The 23,740-nt window shown below is 39.0% G+C and overlaps 2 protein-coding genes across 3 annotated transcripts in view; one reads left to right on the top strand and one right to left on the bottom strand.

The window, feature by feature from the left end:
* Positions 1-10,577, top strand: part of gnsa (glucosamine (N-acetyl)-6-sulfatase a) — an 11,660-nt gene extending 1,083 nt beyond the window's left edge. Inside the window, exons 2-14 of the mRNA XM_024286060.2 lie at positions 617-676; positions 757-963; positions 1,468-1,533; positions 2,969-3,067; positions 3,164-3,331; positions 3,402-3,484; positions 4,481-4,599; positions 4,672-4,775; positions 4,991-5,092; positions 6,265-6,375; positions 6,444-6,554; positions 8,004-8,164; positions 8,234-10,577. Of these exons, the coding sequence (XP_024141828.1) occupies positions 617-676; positions 757-963; positions 1,468-1,533; positions 2,969-3,067; positions 3,164-3,331; positions 3,402-3,484; positions 4,481-4,599; positions 4,672-4,775; positions 4,991-5,092; positions 6,265-6,375; positions 6,444-6,554; positions 8,004-8,164; positions 8,234-8,309 (1,467 nt within the window). The 3' untranslated portion in view covers positions 8,310-10,577. The remainder of the gene's footprint in view (positions 1-616; positions 677-756; positions 964-1,467; positions 1,534-2,968; positions 3,068-3,163; positions 3,332-3,401; positions 3,485-4,480; positions 4,600-4,671; positions 4,776-4,990; positions 5,093-6,264; positions 6,376-6,443; positions 6,555-8,003; positions 8,165-8,233) is intronic.
* zgc:194209 (uncharacterized protein LOC570908 homolog) lies at positions 137-22,597 on the bottom strand. Of its 2 annotated transcripts, XM_036210359.1 has the most exons (10): positions 22,337-22,597; positions 21,481-21,570; positions 21,290-21,411; positions 19,164-19,265; positions 17,326-17,478; positions 17,137-17,252; positions 14,813-14,973; positions 14,110-14,305; positions 12,294-12,512; positions 137-1,004 (listed from the first exon to the last, which is right to left on the bottom strand). In XM_036210359.1, coding segments are annotated over exons 1-9 (1,143 nt in total). In that variant the 5' UTR covers positions 22,339-22,597; the 3' UTR covers positions 137-1,004; positions 12,294-12,311. The 2 variants fall into 2 exon arrangements, with proteins under 2 accessions (XP_036066252.1, XP_024141841.1); XM_024286073.2 differs by lacking the exon at positions 137-1,004 and having other exon boundaries at positions 10,833-12,512; positions 22,337-22,595.
* Positions 22,598-23,740: the final 1,143 nt, after the last annotated feature.

The following is a 23,740-nucleotide window of genomic DNA, read 5'->3' as shown; positions in this document are numbered from 1 at the left end:
ATTTTTCTTCAAAGAAAAAAGTCCAGATATTTGATTGACTGAAAAAGTAGGATGTATTTTTTAATTAATATTTCATTTTAAAAAGGCAGTCTAAAAAAAAGGTTAAAAAAATCATTTTTAAATTATATTTATTGCATTTTTTTTCTGTTTGGTTGAAATAGGTTCATGAACTAAAGGTTTTATAATTACATTTTATGATATCTGTTAGAAAGCATTTTAAGTATTTTTTGTGATTATTTATTTTTCATCTATTATGTGTATCTTTAAATCATGGGTACCAAACAACCAAATTTCTCCCAATAGCAATGAACAAAAAATAAAATCAATTTATTCTGAATTTTTAAACTTTTGTAAACATTAAAATAAAATTTTGTTTGAACTAATAACAGTAAAGTGCTTCAGATGTGACATAGTTTGTTTTCTGCACAAGAAAACAAATCAATTAAAAAAATAAAGTAAAATATATTCTCCATTCCAAATAAAATCAAGAACATTTTTTTTTTAAATATCAAATTTGAATGAACTTTATTGACCCCTACAGTGATTAAAATGTCTGAAGAGATGCAGATGAGGTAATAAAACTAATGTTCATTAAAGTTTTTTTCCCTCCTCCCAGAATCCTCTGAGCAAAACCAAAAAGCTGATCGGTGATGCCGGGATGACCTTCACAAACGCAGTGAGTATGTCCTCCGTCGATGGAGACCCTCCCCAGACCATGTTTCCCACCTCCTGCTCCTCCTCTCCGCTCCCCTTCAGTTTGTGGCCAGCCCGCTGTGCTGCCCGAGTCGAGCGAGCATCCTGACGGGGAAGTACCCGCACAACCACCACGTGGTCAACAACACGCTGGAGGGAAACTGCAGCAGCCGAGCCTGGCAGAAGAGCGAGGAGCCGCACGCTTTCCCCGCCCTGCTGAAGGCCTATGGAGGATACCAGACCTTCTTCGCCGGGAAATACCTCAACCAGGTGGGAGAAGGTTCAACTGTCCTTAAGGGTAGACAGGCTGCCTGCAGGTGAAAAACAGTCAAACCTGTTTGACCACAAGAAATATCCAGATCATCATAAACTCGTAGAGGCAAAATGTTCATGCACTTTTTTCTATGGGTATGCTGCGGGCGACAAGTCGTAGTGAACACATATACAACACGTGAAGGTGAAGCAGGAAAGACGCAGACATGTCAGACGGGTTTTTAATTTTTCCAATCCCTACAAAACCTAAAGTACTTGTTCCGTTGATCCAACAGGTTCCTGTGTTCGTACCAAAACACAAAACAAAAACAAAAAAACACTTTGAGTACAAAGATATACTTTCATCAAGTTACATTCTAAATATCCGACTTATTTCTATTTTAGTGACACTTTTTACCAATCATTGTGTTCCGTTCTTTTGGAGCTATGGTGTCTACAGAGTTTATCTGCTGCTTCACGTCTCAGTTAAAGACTGTGAAATCTGTTTCTGGACTTTTACAGTACGGACGGGCTGACGCTGGTGGGGTGGAGCACGTCCCTCCCGGATGGAGCTACTGGTTCGCCTTGGTAAGACACAGATATGTAAACATTTTTAAAGTTTAACATTTGGGGAAGTGATGAGGTAGCGATGGGGAAGTGATGATGAAGCGATGGAGAAGTGATGAGGAAGTGATGAGGTAGCGATGGAGAAGTGATGAGGTAATGATGGGGAAGTAATGATGTAGCGATGGGGAAATGATGAGATAGCGATGGGGAAGTGATGAGGTAGCGATGGGGAAGTAATTAAGAAGCGATGGAGAAGTAATGAGGAAGTGATGAGGTAGCGATGGGGAAGTGATGAGGTAGCGATGAAGAAGTGATGAGGAAGTGATGAGGTAGCGATGGGGAAGTGATGAGGTAATGATGGGGAAGTAATGATGTAGCGATGGGGAAATGATGAGATAGCGATGGGGAAATGATGAGGTAGCGATGGAGAAGTAATGAGGTAGCGATGGAGAAGTAATGAGGTAGCGATGGAGAAGTAATGAGGTAGCGATGGGGAAGTAATGAGGTAGCGATGGGGAAGTAATGAGGTAGCGATGGGGAAGTAATGAGGTAGCGATGGGGAAGTGATGAGGTAGCGTTGGAGAAGTGATGAGGTAGCGATGGGGAAGTGATGAGGTAGCGATGGAGACATAATGAGGCAGCAATGGGGAAGTGATGAGGTAGCCATGGGGAAGTGATGAGGTAGCGATGGGGAAGTAATGAGGTAGCCATGGGGAAGTGATGAGAAAGTAATAAGGAATTGACAAGGAAGTGATGAGGTGGCAATGAGGAAGTTACGAAGTAAGGATGGGGAAGTATTAAGAAAGTGAAGCAAGTGACGAGGAAGTGTTGAGGTAGCGATGAGGAAGTGACAAAGAAGTAATAAAGAAATGATGGGGAATTGAAAAGGAAGTGACGAGGAAGCAAAGAGGAAATTAAGAGGAAGTGATGAGAGAGAGGCGAGAAAGTGATGAAGACACAATGAGGAAGTGATGAAGAAGCCACAAGGAATAAGATAAGATAGCCCTTTATTCATCCCACGGTGGAAAAAAAATCTATGAGGAAGTGATGGGGCATCTTTCTAGTTGAAGCTTTTCTGTCCGACTTTGAGGAGTCCTGAAGAAAAACCTCAAACATGACGACAAATCTAACGCCAATTAGGAGACTTGGAAATGACTTGAATTATGTGTGTATAGAATCAGATAAACATCTCTGGCTTTTTAGCCTCAACGCATTAAGTCTGATTTTAAGACTTGAAACAAAACCACATGAAAAATCCTCATTTCATTAAATAATTTTTAAATTATTAAGTTATTTTGGTGTTTTTCCTTTTATTTCTGAAGCGTCTGATCCGTTCTCAGACTATATTTAACAGAGCTCATTAAAGGTAGTGCAAAGGTAACAGACCTCATACGTATTTTTGATTGTGGTTAATCGGGTTCACCTTCTGCCTGAAAGACGTTTTTTCTGTCTTTAGGAGAGGAACTCTAAATACTACAACTACACCATGTCTGTGAACGGGAAGCCTCAGAAACACGGAGCAGACTACAGCAGAGACTACCTGACAGACGTGTTGGTGAGGCGGAAATAAAAAAAAAAAAAAACTGACGAAATAAAGACACACAACAAACCGCCGATGCTGAAAATGTCTTTTCTTCTCGTTTCCTCTCAGGCAAACGTGTCTCTGGACTTCCTGCAGTACAAATCCAGCTACCAGCCCTTCTTCATGATGGTGTCCACGCCGGCCCCCCACTCCCCCTGGACCGCAGCTCCTCAGTACCAGGACCGCTTTAACACCACCAAGGCTCCCCGGGACCCCAACTTCAACATCCACGGAGCGGTGAGGCTTCCGGCTGAATCCCAGCGACGCCCGGTAAAAACGGCCCGTAAGCTGAATGCTGTCTTTGCAGAACAAACACTGGCTGATCCGGCAGGCCAAGACTCCCATGACCAACTCCTCCGTTCAGTTCCTGGACGAGGCCTTCAGGAAAAGGTCCATCCCTTATCTTCGTCTTAAGCTACGTTTAAGCAACATATTCTCACTCCTGACTCGTCATATATGGACGTGCGGTTAAGACACCCCTCCATGTCAATTTGTGAGGTTTGGGGTAACCCCTACTCATCGTTTTTCGACCACATCAGCCTCTCTTGCCGTGCCGCGTGACGTGTTTTTAACATAGCTATGGTTTTAATATAGCTTGTGGTTCGCTAGCTAGCTTTTTTTTAAACATAGCTAGTTATGTTAGCTAGCTATGTTTAAAAAACATAGTTAGCTAACATAGCCAGCGGTCCACTAGCTATGTTTTTAACATAGCTATTATAGCTTAACATAGCTTTTTTATAGATAGCAGTCCACTAGATGGCTATGTTTTTAAAATAGATATCTTTTACTTTTACATTTCAGACAACCTCAACTAGTTGCTTTTCAACCACATTCGCCTGGCTTGCCGTGTCCCGTGGCATAAACTGGTTGCTTGGGCCGCTAGCTATGTTTTTTAAAATAGCTATGGTTTTAATTTAGCTATTGGTCCACTGGCTAGCTGGGTTTTTGAAATAGCTAACTTTTACTTCTGTGTTTGGGGTGACCCCAACTCGTCGTTTTTCGACCATATTCGCCTGCCTTGCCGTGTTTTGCGACTTTAAATGGCTGCTTGTACCGCTAGCTATGTTAAAAATATATCTAGCTAGCAATCCGCTAGCTATGGTTTTAATATAGCTAGCGGCCTGCTAGCTAGCTATGTTTTTAACACAGCCATCTATGTTAAAAACATAGCTAGCTAAGGTAGCCAACGGTTCACTAGCTATGTTTTTAACACAGATATGGTTTTAGTATAGATAGCGGTCCGCTAACTCTATCGCGATTCTCATTCTTCTATTGAGAAAAAGTCATATCACGATGAATATCGTCATATTGTCTATCCCTGATGCCTAATGTGTCCTAAAGTTTACTTCACATTAGTAGATAGTTCTTACCCATCTTGTCCTCTAGGTGGCAGACTTTACTCTCAGTGGACGACCTGGTGGAGAAAATAGTGAAAAAGCTGGAGGTACGTGGAGAACTGGACAACACCTACATCTTCTTTACCTCCGATAATGGCTACCACACAGGTATGTGTGTCAAAGACACCTTTCTGAAGAAGCCAGACAGACATGGTGAGAACCTTCTCGTCTCACTCTCAGGTCAGTTCTCCCTGCCGCTGGATAAGAGACAACTCTACGAGTTTGACATCAAAGTTCCCCTCATGGTTCGAGGACCAAACATCAAACCCAACCAGACCAGTCAGGTAGAGTCAGACGCTCTTTATGACAAACTCCTTTTCATCTCTAAGCAAGTCTTAATGTCCTTTTGAAGGTTTGTTGACCAGTTCCGGTTTCTGTTTAAACAGTCGCTTCATTTTATCCAAATATGAAGCCGGACCTGCTGTAGACCAAGACTTCTTAACTGGATTTCACCCGACTGGTGCAGCTTGTTATGTACTAAAGTCCATCGTTTCTACAGATGCTGGTGGCGAACATCGACCTCGGCCCGACCATCCTGGACATCGCCGGCTACAACGTCAACAAGACTCAAATGGACGGCATGTCCTTCCTGCCCATCATGGTGAGAGCTCTCCACAAACGTCTGAACTCGAGAGCTGACGTTACGTTTATAGTGAACACATTTCCTAAAAGTGTGTTCTTAAACTCTCTATCAAACATTTTAGCCTCATTGCTAAACAAGGTGAAGACGGACACCTCGTTACAATCCAGTGAAACCAGTTAGATCGAGCATTTTCTTGATAATAGAAATAGTTTGGAGAAATAACAAAACTACATTTAGAATGTATGGAGCTACATTGGGGTCAGTAGTATTATTTGAAACCCAAATAAAACAACTTGAAAAAAATATTGGTGTTAGACCCCCCTCCCCCCAAAAGGAAAATGTCCTAAACGTTTTGCTATTCTAAAACAAAATTTTCAAAATTCAAATTTCCCATAAAACAATACAAAACAGCAATTTTCTGACCTTAACAACCCAAGTTCTCAGAGTCAGTGAATGCACCGGGACTGAAGTTACCACCCTCATCGACTTTGATTGGTCCGTTGTTTTAGCCCCGCCCCAACTCTACCACAACGGGGTAAAAGTTTTGAAACTGAAATTCTCACATTAAAAAAAAGAATTGAAACAAAAAAAAAAATTCAAATTTAAATTTTAAGTTTTGAAACCTAAAGAACAGAACATTCAAAGCTGAAAATAATTAAATTTATTTTAGAAAAGCAAAAAGAATTTTTCCCCAAAATGTTTTATTTAGGTTTCAAATATTTATGGCCCCAAAATAGCTCCATACAATGCAATCCAATGATAAACCAGTCAGAATGAGCATTTTCTAGATAGTAGAAATACTTTCCAGAAATAACCTAAAACTACATTTAGAAATGTATGGAGCTATAATAGGGCCAATTTTATTTGAAACCCAGATAAAACAACTTCAAGTTTAGAAACTGAAATTTTCAGATTTAAAACTGAAAAAAAAGTTTTGAAATGGAAATTCTGAAACCTAAAAAACGGAACATTTGAAGCTAAAAATAATAAAGTTTACTTTAGAATAGCAAAACGTCTTGGACATTTTACATTATTTTCAGCCAAACACCAGTGTATTTTTCAATTTGTTTTATTTGTGTTTCAAATAACATTGGCCCCAATATAGCTCCATAGAAATCTTTCTCCTGGTTGATGCTTTTCGTCTCTGAGCTTTTTAACGATGGAGGAAATCTCCATGTTTGTTCGACCAGGAGGGGAGGCTGAACTCCAGCGGCTGGAGGAGCGACATCCTGGTGGAGTACGAGGGGGAGGGCAGCGAGGTGTCCGACCCCGCCTGCCCGCTGCTCGGCCCGGGGGTGTCGGTATGAGAACACACTTGAGTTTAAGTTCAGCAGATGTGAGCTTCACTAAGGGGCGTGTCCTGTTTCAGGAGTGTTTTCCTGACTGCGTGTGCGAGGATTCCTACAACAACACATACGCGTGCGTGCGCACCGTCGCCCCCTCTGCCGACCTGCAGTACTGCGAGTTTGACGACAACGAGGTACGGAGTAGTGCGATTATTTTGATAGTCGACTAATCACAGATTATTTTTTTTGATTAGTCGACTGATCGGGTCATGTAAAAAGTGTATGTAGGGCGCACACTTTAACCATCTTTAAACTAACTTTAAACTAACTAAAAACTAAATATATAGCATTACCTGCAATAATGCTAGTGTGAATGTTGTAAGCTAAATTTGGCCGCTGAAGATGCAAGTGCTGATAGCTGAAGATGCTGAAGTTGATTGCTAAAAATGCTGAAGCTGAAAACGCTGGAGCTGATAGCAAGCTAAAATATTAGTTAAATGCCAAATTAGCCTTATAAACTGAAAAAAAGCCTAAGTTGGCCAAAACAGCTAGCATGTAGCTGAAATACTGGCTAAACTCCAAATTAGCTTAAAAAACTGAAAAAAAGCCTAAATTAGCCAAAATAGGTAGCATGTAGCTGATATTAGCTAAACTTGAAAATAACCTAAAAAAAAAAAACCTGAAAAAGCCCTAACTATCATAGGTTAATTGGTGACTCTAAATTGTTCCTAGGTGTGAATGTGAGAGTGGATGTGTGTGTGATTGAGGCCCTGCGACGGACTGGCGACCTGTCCAGGGTGTACCCCGCCTTCGCCCATCAGCAGCCGGGATAGGCTCCGGCACCCCCGCAACCCCGAAAGGGAAGAAGCGGTCAAGAAGATGGATGGATGGAAGCCCTAATTAGCAAAGACAGCTAGCATGTAGCTGAAATACTGGCTAAACTCCAAATTAGCTTAAAAAAAACTGAAAAAAGCCTAAATTAGCCAAAATAGGTAGCATGTAGCTGATATTAGCTAAACTCGAAAATAACCTAGAAAAACCTGAAAAAGCCCTAATTAGCAAAGACAGCTAGCATGTAGCTGAAATATTAGCTAAACTCCAAAATAGCCTAAACAAACATAAAAATCCTAATTTAGCCAAAATAGCTAGCATGTAGCTGATATTAGCTAAACTCGAAAATAACCTAGAAAAACCTGAAAAAGCCCTAATTAGCAAAGACAGCTAGCATGCAGCTGAAATATTAGCTAAACTCCAAATTTGTACAAAAACTGAAAAATTCCTTAATTAGCCAAAACAGGTAGCATGTAGCTAAAATATTAGGTTAACTCTAAATTAGTGTAAAAACTTAAAAAATCCTAAATTAGCTAAGACAGCTAGCATGTAGCTGAAATATTAGCTAAACTAGCCCAAATAACCTTAATAAATTCAAAAATAGTTAAAGCTAGCAGAATGCTATTATAATTTTCAACTTTACTACACTCTGACCCCATAATATAAAGTAACGACAAATAAACTATTAAATCTGTCGCAGACTATTTTAATTGTCGAGTAGTCGTTGATTAATCGTGGCAGCCCTAGTATGGAGAGAACGTTCGATGATGCGGCCGACAGACTGTTGACTCACTGACTCCGCCCTCCTCTAGGTTTTTGTAGAAGTCTACAACGTGACTGCCGACCCCTACCAGCTGACCAACATCGCTAAAACCATCGACCAGGAAGTGCTGGAGAAGATGAACCACCGGCTGATGATGCTGCAGTCCTGCTCCGGACAGACTTGCCGAACGCCCGGCGTGTACGACCCAAGGTTGGTTTTACAGAAGCCCCGCCCCTCTAACAGGAAACAATCTCACCTGTGCTTCTTTTGTCCTCTCAGGTACAAGTTTGACCCCCGACAGCTGTTCCCCCCCCACAGCTGGAGGCCGAGCAGACTCAGTCAGAGGATGAAATGAGGAGGAGCGAAGATGCTGCTCCAGATCGCTGTGGGAGGGGCCTCGAAACATTTCGCAGCGCCAGCCGCTTTGAGACGTAGGGATCAGGCTGGGGGAGGGGCTGACTGTGGAGCTGACTTCCTGTTTGGGTCTCGTTTAGGAAGCTTGTGAGAGGAAGTGAGATCTTTAAAGGTGGATTTTACCGACGTATCATCTCCTCATCGACGTATCTCCTCCTGCTCATCCTTCATGGAAGCTCAGCTAAGCTTCTTCAAATCCCAAAAATAACCGTTGAGACTATTTTATTTCCTTAAAATTCAGATTTGAGTAAAAGTGAAGAAATTAGATTAATCCTAAATTGGTAATCCCTAAAAAACAGAATCATCTGATCTCAGAAGTTAAAGCCAAATTTCCATCAAAATCAGTCAGTTTCTAGTGTCATGTATGGGGTAAGATTACGGTCAAAATGAACACATTTACAAAAATTTGGATTAAATACAACTTTTCTCTGTTTTCAATAAGAAATTACATTACAGACATATATATAAAGTCATGATACATTAATTCAGAAAAAGTGCAAATGCACACAGAGGTTCTTTTTTTTTAACCCTTTAACACCTGAGATGTCGCTGGCGACGCCAAAATAACAAATATTCTTTAACGTACCGTAACTTTTACACTGTTAACACGATCGACACAATTCCTGCAGATTCTGAAATGGAGAAAAGCGTCATGTCAAACAAAACCAAATGTTTTTATATTTCCAAAAGTGCGCACAACTCCGTCTATGAGCCTACGCTTCATTCCGACAGTAATCTGACCCCGTACTAAATCTTTCTCATCTTTCCAACGTCATGGTCATGTGTTTGCACTAGGGCTGGGCAATATGGAATTTTTATATCACGATATAATTTTTTTTTCATATTAGGCGATAACGATATAAATCACGATATAAATCAAATAACTATACTTGTCAAATTCAAACGCGCTGCAGCTCAAAATTCAAGTTTTACAGAGTAAACATAAAATTATAACACTATTTTACACAGAAATACACAGAATTTTTTTTTAATGATTGTCCTACGAAATAATTTTGTTGTATTGTCTTAAAGTCCGGTCAGTGAAAATATTGTCCGACTTTAAGTAGGTGCGTCACCACATCAAGGAACCGCTTGCTAGCATTAGCATCATGCTAACGCTAACAAGCTGTCACCATATCAACACTTTTGATTAAACTTTCTGTTGCTGCTACAAGTCCAGCCGGTTTGTCTTCCAGTTCTGACTTAATCTAGCGAAAAATCAACAAAAATTTGTTGTTGGACCCTTCAAAGTAAAAGTCTATCGTGATATATATTGTTATCGTTTTATCCCCCAGCCCTGATATGGACATGTTTGATGGGAAACGGCTGAAGATGCTGTTGCTAACCCAAAGTCGGTGCTGATGAAAGAGGCTTTAATGATCGGCTACTTCCTGTTTCCTGACACCAATCCTGCAAAAACAAACGTTCATGCTAAGACAGGAAAACAGGAAGATTTTAAAATTACTCGAACAACCATTTAAAATGAAACAAATAATCACATTTCAACAGTTTTTCCTGAATTATAATTTTTATTCATTAAACTTAAAAATCAGAACTTTCCTCTCACTGAATCATTAATCATCCTAATGGATGTAAAGCCTCAAATTTCAGGCTAACTCAGATCATTATTGAATCCAAACAAAGTACTAACATTTCATTTTTACTTGTTTAAATTCAAACTTGAGAGTTTTTTGGGTGATTTGTAGACAAAGCAGGTTGTGCCAAAAGTTTTCAAAGCTCCTTTGATTCATTCATCGATGTTCTGTCTGAGATTTCCCTCTAAATATGAAGAAATCAAATCCAGAGTAGATTTAGAGAAACATATCTGTCCTAATCTTCCTTAACGGGTGTTTTATTTTATTAACACAGATTGGTTTATCTATTGAGGGAGATTTGAGTTTAACAGCTGCTGTAAACACATTCTTGTTTTCATTTCAGTAAGAAATAATCATTCACAGAGGAAAAAAGTATATATGTTTGCTGGATAATTCCTCTTCTTGGATGTTTGATGTCCTCAGCAGACACACCTAACTTCTCACCTGAAACCACAACGGAACCGCCGCTCGATCCACTTCCTGTCGATCGTTTTGTTCCGACTCACTGATGCACTTTTCATTCTGTCAGAGCGCTTTTGATTTTGGCACTTTGACTTTGTTAATGTGGTTTTGGGCTGGTTTTTGTCTAATAAATGTATTTTTATGGCTCAGAATCTGTTTTTTTCTGTTTTGACATAGTTTCATAGGAAAGTCCCCTCCCTGTTGCTGAGAGTTCTCTGTTTACACTCTCCCACTAGCTTACAGCCCCTCACAATCTCAGTGATACAACAGAAGTCATCAGAACTATCCAAATACGATCTTTTTCAAACAGTATTGTTCTGTCTGCTCCTGATTCATAACAATTTGAATGAAGAAATGTTCAATAATGCAATTTTAATCTTAATTTTCTTTATATAAAAACCCAGAAGAACATGTTAAAAAAACACAAATTTTATTGGGTTTAATCTTTAATTAGTTGGTTTTCCCTCTAAAAATAAGTTCAAAGTGAATAAATCTGTTAGTTTTACCTCAAAAGTTGTTGTTAGCATTATTTTCAGAGGATTAAAGGATAAACAAAAGACAAAACATCTCAGTGGATTTTGTTTTTAGCTCTTTCTGGTACGGTGGCCCTGAAGGTGCAAATAAGAACAATAAATCCCTCAAAACATATTTACAAAAATTAAAAACGACAATTAAAAAAAGCAAAAGAAATTAAAATCCCCAAAAATGAGAAAATAAAAATGAAAAAAAAGGGTAATTTTGAAACGTAAAAATTAACTTGCAATAAGAAACCAAAAAAATGTTGTCAAGATGATTGGATTGGATGATGAGCTTTTTTTTGCAATTAATCTTAAATGTTCGTATACTAATAAAAAAAACGTCATCATCAATCAGTGATATCCCATAATACCAACATTTTTCAGTTTAGTTTTTTAACATTTTGTACTGATTTCTGGAAATTACTTTAAAAATGAAATTCTAATTCTGAATTTTCTTTATATATGTCTTCCACCATCAGAAAAAAGCCACAAGACGATATTAAAAACACAATTTTTAGTGGCTTTAATCTTTAATTTGTTTGTTTTTCCTCTAAAAATAAGTTCAAAGTGAATAAATCTGTTAGTTTTTCCTCAGTATTTGTTGTTGTTAGCAATTATTTCAGAGGATTGAAGGATAAACAGAAAAGACAAAACAGGTTAGTGGTTTTGTTTTTTAGCTCTTAATGGTACGGTGGCCCTGAAGGTGCAAATCACACCAAACAAATCACTCAAAACACATTAAGAAAAATTTGAAACGACAATTACATTTTTTTTTTTTATTCTTAAAATGAGACAAAATAAAAATTAAACTAAAGAAAAAACACAATAACAAACTGGAAACATTTGGGTATTTTTGACGTTAAAGCATTTTTTTTTAAAATACATCTTCAGTGTTTGCATACTAATAAAAACGTCAACATCCAATCAGTGATATCCCATAGTACCAATATTTTCCAGCTTCTTACTGTGTTTTGTTTCTAACATTTCCTTTTGATTTCTGGAAATTACTTCAGAAATGTTGTCATTTTATTTTGATTTCTAAAGTATAATGTTGCTTTTTTATTATTTGTTTTACTTTTTAAATTCTCAATGTGATCTTTAAAATGTTTTGAGTGATATTTATGTGATTTGAACCTTCAGGACCACCGTATTCTGAAAGCAAACGTCTTAAACAGAAACGTTGTAACTTCAAAATCAAGCGTAGAAACTCCTGGACATCAGAACTTTAGTCGGTTCTGTTCTTCAGTCGGACCTCACTTTAACCTCCAATCGGCTGCTTGGTTGAACTTTGCAGACGTAGAATCAAAAGAGAACAAAGTCTGAGCTCTTTTGCTCCTCAGGAGTTCCCACCTCAGAGTTCCTACGACATCAACTCTCCAGGACCGGCAGGAACGGCAGGTCGGTGCTGCCCAGGTAGGTTCTGCCCCGGTGCTGGAAGACGTCGCTGACGGCCCAGGTGAGCCGGCCCTCCGGGTCGTGAAGGGAGCCCACGATCCGGCAGTCCAGGCCCAGCTCCAGAACCAGGGCGTAGCGCGGCAGCAGGACGTTGTACCAGCTCAGAGGAACCACCTACGACACCAACGGGTATTCTGTTCATGGAGCTCAGAACCACGACCCGGAAGAGGTTTCTGCACTCAGAACCAACCCTCTCACTCCATCGGCTCACTTCAGCCTGAAGCAAAGCTGCACAGGCCAGAGCAATGCATCATCTGAACATTGCATTTGTATTTAGACTGTCTTCAACCAGACATTTCTGTTTCAAAAATTAAGCTTGTAATCAAAACCATGTGACAAAACGGCAACTTTTTTCTTTAAAAGTTTAAATCATTTTTAATAACTTGGGAGTTTTTGGCTAAAAAGTTAAAAAAAAGAATGACTGATTTATGAATTTGTTTTTGAAAACTACTAACATTCTTAAAAACAAAAAATTATTTACATTACTCTGACAAAAATTTTGTTTTTCTACAAAAATTTGTAAAAAAAATAAAAAAAAGTTTTTAGTGTCTGAAATCCACGTGAAACTTTTTATATATATATATATTTTTACCGTAATAAATTCAATGAGTTTAAGAGTACAAAGAAATAAATCTTTAATGCATAAATTAGTTCATATAGAATAACATTTTTCAAATAAAAAACAGGTATAAAATAAATTCAAATGCTTTTTTTGAAGAGTAAAATCAGTTAGTTAAAAGCTAAAACTTGAAATTTTTAGTTTTAACGCTTAAACACATTTTTCTGTCCAACTTTATTGATTATTTTTATTATTATTTGAATCGTTCCCATCAAAACATTGAGAATTAGCTCCACCTTTATGGAGGACTGGAAGAGACAAATAAAAATGGAACTGAGTTAGCCCCGCCCACTGAGTTTGATGGGACAGTTTTACAAATAACATAATGAAATGTTGCAAATTGGATCATAAATTTATTCACTGAATCATGAAATTATTAAAAAAAAAATACTAGTTTCTTAAATTATTTAAAGCTGGATTGTAATTATAGCTCGACACATTTATTGACAATTATTTTCTTTCCAATTTTAAATAATTAATGACATTCATTTACTGACATATATATATGTGTATATTTATCTTAATTTGTCTCTTCCGGTCCTCCATACCTCTTCTATCCCTCAGCGATGTTACGTTCATACCGGGCTCGGAAATTCGAGTTCAGACGACCACATCCAATGAAAAGTCTCGTGTTCACTCGTCGCTATGCAACTTTTTACATTTTTTTTTTTCAGGCTCTATTTCCAAATACGACGACTGAACACAAGTTGAAACCTAAACCAGCTGAACTTTGACCAATCAGGTTGGCGTCCTTTTCAAAACACGAATGTACTAAACTGTTTAAAATTTGATCATGAAGGAGAAATGATTAAATCGCGTTTTGAGCCCGCCAGAAACTTCAACACCGAAACAGTCAAATATAGGAATAGAGCTGAGAGATCCACCGGGTTTGGACCACTGTGACATTTCACACCAACTATCGGTTCATGTGCTATTCTGTGAACGTCGTGTGCTTCACGAAAACACTGAACCACGTAGCATGCCTGGAGTGTACGTAGCATCTGGATGATTGTTTTTAGTTTTGTTTTTTTAAAATTGCACCTCATTATCAACTATGGTTAAGGTGCAGAAACCCCCGGCGTGCTCACTGACCTTGGCCAGAAAGCGTTTGACAGCAGGGTACGGAGCGATTGCGTCCAGGAAAGGGGGCGTGAACCTGCGGAAGCGAGGCGTGGTAATGCCGACCAGGAAGGTGCCGTGGTCGCTGAGACGGATGTTGTCGGGGTAACCGATCATGTTGTCTATGACGACTTCCCCGGTGCCGGCCTTCGGACCCTTCAGCCAAAACCTGCCGAGAGGCGGAGTCTGCTCAATCACTCGCCACACCCATCGACTGTAGCAGAGAACTGGACTGAGTGACGTCACTCGCAGGAAATGTCTGACATCCGGCTCCAACCAAGTGTAGTCAATTCAGCCGCCATTTTTACTGATATGGACGCCGCCATGTTGGAGCCAGACATCTATGATAACCACTCACCAATCAGGAGTGAGCTTATTGGAAGGACACACCCCTCTCACCTGAAAGCTGGCGACACCAGATATGACAAACGTTGAATGTTGGGGCCAGCAGGCTCCGCCTACTTTTACTTAAGCATCTGATTGGTCAATTTATAACTTAAAAAATATATGATTATCAGGAATTGTTATTCTGAAAAAATCTGTTTATTTCTCTACAGAAGTCTATGAGATTTTGGCTTCTTGGAGCCACTTCCTGTTTGGAACACCAGATGGGAGGAGTCACTCAGTCCAGTTCTCATATACAATCGTATATGGGTCGTAGGGACAGAAACTCTACCTGTGAATGCGTCCCATGCTGGTCTCGGCCAGCAGCAGGAAGTCTTCGTCGGGCGACAGGGCGACGCCGTTGGGCATGTAGAGCTCGTCCAGCAGCACCGACACGTCTCCAGAGCGAGGGTCGTAGGACAGGAGTCGACCCAGACTGTTCAGCTCAATCACCTGAAAGCAGCAGAAGCTCCATCGTCATTATGGTACGTTCACACGGCGGTAAAGACGGGTTTGTCTGGTGTTCACACTGGACTCTAGCTACTGGGTACTAGCGCGTGCACCATGTAAGAGGCTCGCTGTGAAATGTCAGAGCAGATCCTGCTCCAGTCTTTCACTGTCAGCTCTATTCCAGTACATTTGAGAAATTTTTGGTGCTTTTGTTAATTAAACAGAATGCCGTCCTTAAGTCACTATCAAAGAGTTTCCGATTGGTCAAAGTTCTACTGGTTTAACTTTAATGCACGTTTTGTGCGTAGAGCTCAAAAACTAAAACTGTTCGGTGGGCACCTGTAACCAAGGCGACCGCCTAGGGTGTCATCTGCTGAAGGAGGGTGCCAAATTGCAACGATTTTCTTTCTCTTTTACAATTCAACACACCTCTCATTTAGTACAAAATGTTTTTAAAAACGTAATAATTCAAAACATGAATAAAATAATTAAAAAATGTAAAAAATTATTTTGCCTGGTGCTGTGCCTAGATGGAGGCGCACTGTGTTGGCGCTGTTGGTGCTTCTTTAAAACTTTAAGGACGGAAAAGCAGCAAAAGGGAAATCTTTAAACAGGGACATGTGGTCATGGGACGGCAGTACGGCAAGCGAAAGGAATCATATCACCAGCAAAAGCAGGCAGGGCAGCGCCTCACCTGCACATGCACTATGGATAATAAATATTATTTTAAATATTTAAATGTTCCCAGTTAGTTTCAATAAAACAATACCAAAAAAATAATTTTAAGTTGAATTTTGGCTGTTTTTTTCAAGATTTAAATTGTAAATTAAAATGGTGGGACGAGAACATTTGATTTTAGGGGGTACACCAGATAGATTTAGTGTTTTCAAAACTATTTTCAAGCTTTTCTTTCTCTCAGTTTTTGTAGATTTGGTCTTAAGACATGTAAATGTAATCAGAAACTACATGGTTTAGAATTTTTTTTGTGTTCAAAATTGAAAGAGGTTTTGTTTTATAAATGAGTAAATGTTTTAATGTGATATAAATGTGTGAGAGAATATTTATGCTTTGAAGTACTGTATATATGTTTTATCATCTGATTTCCTGTTTTATTTTTACCTCCTGTTTTGTCATTGGCTGGTTGGTTTCTGGCTTCGTTTGAGCCACACCTGAACCTGATCTTCCTCATCCTGATCCCACATCCAGACTCACTGAGACGGTTTTCTAGCCGGAAGTTTTCCAGGAACTCGGATGTTTCCTTTCCACGATCTCCTGGGTTCTGCTAAAGTGCTGGAGCTCCGATTTCAAGTCCTCATGTTTGATTAGAAACGTGGTTGCTGAGCAACACGAAAAAAAAACATCCTCAGACTAACTGGGATCTGATCTTCTCTTTAAAAGTGAGTCTCTGAACACAAACTGAAGGTCCGGTACTTTTAACACTCCTAAACTGAAGAATCAGAAGAATCTTGAGTTTATGGAGGGACACAAGATGTGAAGTAATACAAGAACAAACGAGCTGGAAGCTGGTTTTAGATTTTTATCGAGACGATTTCAGTGAAGCACAAAAACAAGATGATTAAACTTTAGAGCATCCGAATCACACATGTGAACTAGAAAACTTAGAGAAAGTGAGGATTTTTGAACAAAAAGTTTGTTTTTTTCCTCTGACTTGGACCAGAACAGCTGTGTGGCTCTTTAACCTCAGAGTAGTCAAAGAAACCAGAAAGTTTGTTCCTGGAAGAAACTTTCATCAGTTCCCAGAACAGAAACAAAACCACAAGTGGTCTCCAAGCCGACCACCAGGATACTAGAGCTCCAAGAAATGATGAAGAGTGCTTCAACAAGAAGAAGTAGAAACAAGGAGCAGATTTCAAAAGGAGAAAATACTTCATTAGAGAAGAAACAGAAAAACACAAAAACTGAAGAAACTGGAAAACGAAATGACTAAACCACTTCAGAAAGAAAGAAAGAGGGTCTAGAAACATAAACGAGACCAACAACTCCACAGAACTTTCTGAAGGAGAAGTTCTTCCAGAGAAGACCAAACCTGCAGTCTCAGGGCAGACGCTCTACCACGAGACCGCTAAGCTGGTTAGCCTAAATTAGTTTACAGCAAATGATTCCTTTATTCTTTTGTAAAATAGATGTGATTAGTTGGTTTAGCACCTCCAGTTTGACGTGTCGGCGCCCCCAACGACTCGACGAGTCGGTGAAATAGACGATCCCAGTTTGGGCGGAAATTTCAAGGCCGTTGAGAAAAGCAAAAGGAACTCCATCGGCACCTGAGTAGACAAAGGTCAGGAGGAAAGGTCAACGCTGCGGCGTCTACGATCAGAGGAGCAGCAGCTCGCTCACCCTCAGCACTCGACCGCAGGAGCGTCTTCTCTCCCGTTCTGGGGTTGACGGAGAACAGCCCAAAGTACGAGTCTGCGACGATCAGCTGATTGTGGCGGTCCATGCGGACGCCGTGAGGGCGACCGCACACGGGCTCGTAATCGGTGCTGCTGCCTGAAACGAGACAGACGGACTTCCTGATTTCTGCAAACAGCTGATCAAACATAAACTAAAACGGAAACGTTTCTAACTTTGCTTTTACTCGTGAAAAAGTTGAATCTTCAAAGAGCTGAATGAATGAATGAATGAATGAATGAATGAATGAATGAATGAAATTGTTTATTTCAAGTAATCACAAGTGGATCGCTTAAAGGGAGTGGGAGGAAGTGAACTTATATAATCCCACCCCGGCTCCACCATTTTCTCTACATGAATCTGGTTCAGGACTTAATATCAAATATTTATGCTCTACAATAACAGATTCAAGTTATAAAGGATCATTAACATCATTGATGTAATCAGATTTCAAAACATCCACAGACAAATCCTTTATATTAATCAGTAACATAATCTAAATATTCTAATTTAAAGTCATTTTGTGCAGATTGTTTTCATCAAAGAATTATTGTAGTAATGCAGAAAGTAATAATTAAAAAAAAAAAAAAAAAAGATCAGTAGTTTGAGTAGAATCAGTGCTACATCACAGTTTAGGAGCGGTTTAAGGCCACGTAATTGTTCTTCGTTGTTATGACAGAGACTGTGAAGGTCTGATTTCAAGGGAATTGTGCTCAAGTTCTGCAGCTCAGAATCAGATCAGAGTTCACATTCAGCGGTTTTTGAGTTCACATTTCACACTTTGCTTAAATTAAAGGTTCAAACATGCGTAATCCCTCAAAGTCGTTCATGGATTTTATTTCCAGAGGCTTCGTCTGGTCTGGTGGTCCAAGGATCGCTGCTTTATTCGTATTCTTTCTTCGACAGACCTCAACAGTGTTTAGGTCCAAGGAAATCCTTTTAGACGCTCCAACTTGATTCTCCACAGTCGTGTTAGCATCCATGCTAATGTTGGTAGCTCCAGGCCGCGCCCTGGGTTGTAGTTGAACTCCCGTGAGAATCACATTATTCATCCATACTTGTTGATCCATGTCATGGATCCATCTCTCCAGGAGATCTTGGCGATTATCTCGTTGTTCGTTACGTGCCTTTTCCAGTTGGAAATCTTCCACGAGTTGTAGCAGGGGTGTTAGCTTAGCATCATTCAAAAGAGCAGAAGAAAGCTTAGCTTGAATATCCGCGAGTGCGATTTTGAGCTCCGTCAAATCTGCTTCAAAACTTTTCTTCGTGCCTTGTTCAACTCTCCTCGTTGCGGTAGCTGCTTGGTGATTAAAGTCACTTATGAGCAACTTTAAAAGACTTAAAAACCCGAAGAGTTGAGGAGAGCTGGAGGCACACATCTGCTCGTGGCCCGTAACCGGAACTGTCCGATGTCTTTGAAACATTTTGCTAATGACAAAGAAAACTAAATATTAATTATTAATTTAATATTTTTAAATCAGAAAAAAATGACGTGAGAAAAAGATAGTATTTGTGACAAAAAATAGCTGGAGACAATGTAAACAGAGAGCTCTCAACAGGGAGGGGAAGGGGGGCGGGTATGTTCCACACCAAAGGTCCCGCCCACAACTCAGAGGGGAATTTCTAATGAACTCCTGCCGCTCTGCAGGAACTATGTTCGAGAAAACAACAGGTTTTTGGAGGATCGGAGTGCGACGTTAAGGAACCAAATGAAAGATTTCATTGGATGATTACATAACAGGAAGTGGGGAGTCGTCCTCTAAAAGGAGCCGAGAAGAACGAACCGCATTCCGGCAGGTTCTGTCCCATCTGCGTGATGAAGGTGAGGTTGTCATCAGGGCTGATCCTCCACAGCTTCCCGTCCACAGTTCCAGTGTAGATGTTACCTAAAACACCACATTAAGCCTCAGTAAACCAACAAAAGACAGTTTAACTGTATTAGAATCAAAGATCCAGATTATAAATGTGTATTTAGACTGGAAAGGTCAGTTGGTCCGGACCGAGTTCTGAACATTGCATTTGTATTCAGACTGTCTTCAACCAGACATTTCTGTTTCAAAGTTAAACTTGTAAGCAAAACCATGTGACAAGTTTTGTTTTAATTATATGTAGGGATGTCCCAATCAGGTTTTTTGGGGTCCGATCCGATTCCGAGTCATTTGATTTTGTGTATCTGCCGATACCGAGTCCCGATCTGACTTTTATAAGACATTTAAATCATGAATAAATTAAACAAACAGATTAGTGTTGTCCCTCATTTATATTTTAATAACCTTCTTTTATCATTAAAGACTTAAATAAAACACTTATGTGAAGTAGCTTTAATAAACAAGTAAAAATACAGCAAATATAAACTAGGAAAAAAATACAATTTTCTTGTTATATAAGTGATAATTAGTCATGTGATAAAGTTTAGTGACTTTAGCTTCAATATCTTTAGAGCTATTGAACATTTTTGACCAAATGTGATTCCTGTCCTCATTTAAAATTCTTAAAAATAAATTATGGTTTTTTAGCATAAAATTTGATGAGTGTTCATGAATAGCTGATATCGTTATTAGTTTTAATTTACTAGTTGTATTTATTTAGTTATTTTTAAGGTTATGTGCTTATTTTTTAAGTTCTTAAGACATCACATTTTCATTTTTATTACCACAGTAGTTAATTTTCTTAACTGTTATTTCTCTGTCAGATAAATCAAACAGGCATATCAAAGGACAGCTCGGGTCCTAAGGAGTTAAATCACGGCGTTAGCATGTAGCAGTTAGCAGCTGCTGTGTAGCCATCTGTCTGCAGCATGAAGAGCTTCACATTAAAAAGAAACAAAAACTTTGTCTTTTTCTGTTGGAATACCTTTAGAGGTTGTTATTTGAGTTATGACAAACCAATAGAGACACTTGCTGTCAGTTTAAAGCGTTTTTGGTCCCGGAAGTTAGCTTTCTAGCTAGCTTTGTTTACATTAGCATTCTGCTTGAGCTTCTGCCGTTTTCTGCTGCGTTTTCTGGTGATGACATTTTGGGATCTTTTCATGACATGTAGATTTGTAGTGATGATGAAATATAAGGCTCTGATCATAATGAGAATAAATGAAATATCCGATCCTGATCGGACAAAGGAGTCCCAAACCACGTGATCGGCCCCGATTTCCAATCACGTGATCGGATCGGGACATCCCTAATTATTTGTTCATTTTAGGTTCAGCAGTAAAATAACGTAAAAACCACAAACAACCCTGTTGTTTTGTATAATTTAAAATGAAAATGTTCTCCACAGCTTTTCTATCCTTTAAGTTCTGCAATACATTACGTTCTTAAGTATTGCATATCAGTGCAAAGTCGATATGCAGTATTTTAGAACGTTAAGTATTGCATATTAGTGCAAAATCGATATGCAATATTTTAGAACGTTAAGTATCGCATATCGGTGAAAAGTCGATATGCGATATTTTAGAACGTAAAGTGTCGCATATCAGTGCAAAGTCGATATGTAGTATTTTAGAACGTTAAGTATTGCATATCAGTGCAAAATCGATATGCAATATTTTAGAACGTAAAATATTGCATATCGGTGAAAAGTCGATATGCGATATTTTAGAACGTAAAGTATTGCATATCGGTGAAAAGTCGATATGCGATATTTTAGAACGTAAAGTATCGCATATCGGTGCAAAATCGATATGCAATATTTTAGAACGTAAAGTATTGCATATCGGTGAAAAGTCGATATGCGATACTTTAGAATGTAAAGTATTGCATATCGGTCCAAAGCTGATTCACTTTAAGGAAACCAAATGTATCCAGTCTGAAAACATCCTTAAAATCTTTACAAAAAACATTTAGTAAAGACCATCCAGAACTTCTCAATCCAGTTCTGATTTTCCAAAATTGTCGACAATTTGTTGAAGACTCACCATCCCCATCGGCAGTGAAGGATTCTGGTCCGTGTAGTTTCCCGGTGAACAGCCGGCGCCCCTTCTGGAGGCGGGTGTTCACCGCCAGCGGCCCCTCGAGAGCGGGAGGGGGCCCTTTCAGCCTGCCGGGAAAAGAAAACCGTCATCTGCATATCTGCTGATGACAGGAGGACAGAAAGGTGCGAACTCACCTGTGAGGTTTGGGGTCTATGGGAGACGGCAGGAGGTAAACCCCAACAGCCACAGCCAGCAGAGCCGCCAGCAGTGATCTCTTCCCAAGCCTGACCATGAAGGTACGACGAAAACCACAAAGTTTAGCAAACAACATCGACTTCTCCTGACAGATGTATTAGAAAAGGTCAAAAACAGACATGTAGTCTGAAAGTGTTGTGGTGACCTTTGACCTCTGGTTACAAAAATAACTTTTATTGTGAAAGTTATCTGGAGTCAACACAACAGCTTTCAAAACACATAAAAGTTTAAGTTTGAAACATACCATTTCACCTATTTAAACTTGTCAGTTTAAAAATAAATATGTAGTGTTAAAAATATCTATTTTTTAGTGTCTTTTTGCAGATTTACAGACAAATCTGGAAAAATCCAAATTTCCAGGATTCTTACTAAGAAATTTTGATAATTTGAGTTTAAAAGAAGCACAAGTATGAACGTTTATCAACATTAATTTGTGTGTAAATGCAAACAAAATCTGTCCAGAGATTTTTGAGGAGAAGGAAATGAAACCTGAGGAGAAGCTCCTGAAAATCTCTTTACTGACACAATGGTGCGTTCAAGGACCCGTTCAGCTGCCGCGCTTTTGTTCAACAGGTGCCGACTAATAGAAATAACAAATAAGATAACAAATATGGCCAAATAAAGTAAAGTTGCTGAAAGTTGCACTCTAAAAGAGTTTTAAAAAACGAACGGGAACATGTTTGAAGGCGCGTGACGACTAAAGTCCGGTTAATTTTTACATTTAAAGCGTTGGGAATGTCCTCTAAGCGGAGGAACTTTTCCGAGACATTTTCCATAAATATCATTCAGACTTACATGGCGGAGTCATAGGAGCGTCCCTCTTCCTCTGACTGAACCCAGAGACGGACTCTGCGTGCAAATAAACCCACCGGAGTGTGCTCTAGTACATCCGGCGGAGTGACAAAATAAAACAAGAACCGAAGAACGTCCTGATTCGCTCGTTTTCGTCGTCCGCCATGTTTTCTGGAAACAAAAAATCGACTAATTTTTAAGTATTTGATCTTTATAAATAATATTTTGATTTCTTATTAATTGATACATATTTTTTTATTGTTTCTACACATATTTTAGGAAATACTGGCAATAAAATAACTCATTTTTAGGTTTTAAATGTAAGTTAGCTAGATTTGGAACATACCATTCAAGTTCAAATTCGACTTTGGGATTTTTTCCTCAAAATCCTTCCATGCAAATAAAAAACGCAACTTAAATTGGTATTTTCCCAAAAGATAATTCATGATAATTGAACTTTAGCTTTTTAAACTAAAACAAAATAAAAAATGAAGTAAAAAAAAAGAACCCCACTTATATTGGACTAGTCCAGGATGAACCAACTATAGAAAAATGTCAAAAAATACAGATTTTTCTTGTTTTTTATTGAATTATACTTTCAAAGTTGATTATTAAAACTATTTTGTGAGCTTTTGAAACGATTAAACTGAATTCTGTCCCAAAACAATCTCATTAGATCAGATCTACTTTTGCCTTTTTTATTTAAATTATCTTTAAACATTTCTATGGATCTTACAATAACCGTTCATAGGACATGTACAGCCAACTGGATCAGAATCTTTAACGTCTACGAGTTGTATCACCACGGGGTTAAACCAAAACTGGTATTGAAGTGGGAGTGGCTTGTGGAAGTGGTAGTGGCTTGTAGTGCAAAGTTTGCCCCGCCCATTTCAGCAGTGTGCCGAAAAAGGCAGCAAATTTAGAGTTGTGGAGGGTTCATCCGTAAATTTGACCATTTGCTACAAAAAAAGTAGAAATATAATTTAATCTTAAATTTAAATAAAATGGAAGTTTAACCTTCACACAACCCCCCCACACATATAGTTCCCAGGAATAGAAAATAAAACACACAATATACAACATATGAGAAAAATATTTTTATTTTTAAATAATTTTAACATCAAAGTTCTCTCTTCTGCAAACTCCCCCTAGTGGTTTTCGGTGAAACTGCAACGTTTGGAAGGACTTTTATTTTGAAGGCTCTCCTGCGATGGTTTGGGGTTGAGTGTTGGAGGGGGTGTCCCTTCTTTCTGTCTGTGAGTTGGTGGGTTCTTTTAAGCGTGGGTCAGACAGGGGACAGGGGGAGGAGCTTCTGCTCCAAACAACAGTCCTGCCAACAGGCTGACTACAACAACACGCCAGAGAGAGAGCTCCGTACAAACATGACGAATCTTTCTGACTGCTAAC

This window comes from Oryzias melastigma, linkage group LG23 (assembly GCF_002922805.2).
Source record: "Oryzias melastigma strain HK-1 linkage group LG23, ASM292280v2, whole genome shotgun sequence".
Classification (NCBI taxonomy): domain Eukaryota; kingdom Metazoa; phylum Chordata; class Actinopteri; order Beloniformes; family Adrianichthyidae; genus Oryzias; species Oryzias melastigma.
The sequence above is the reverse complement of the archived record's forward strand: the minus strand, read 5'-3'. Positions and strand labels throughout refer to the sequence as shown.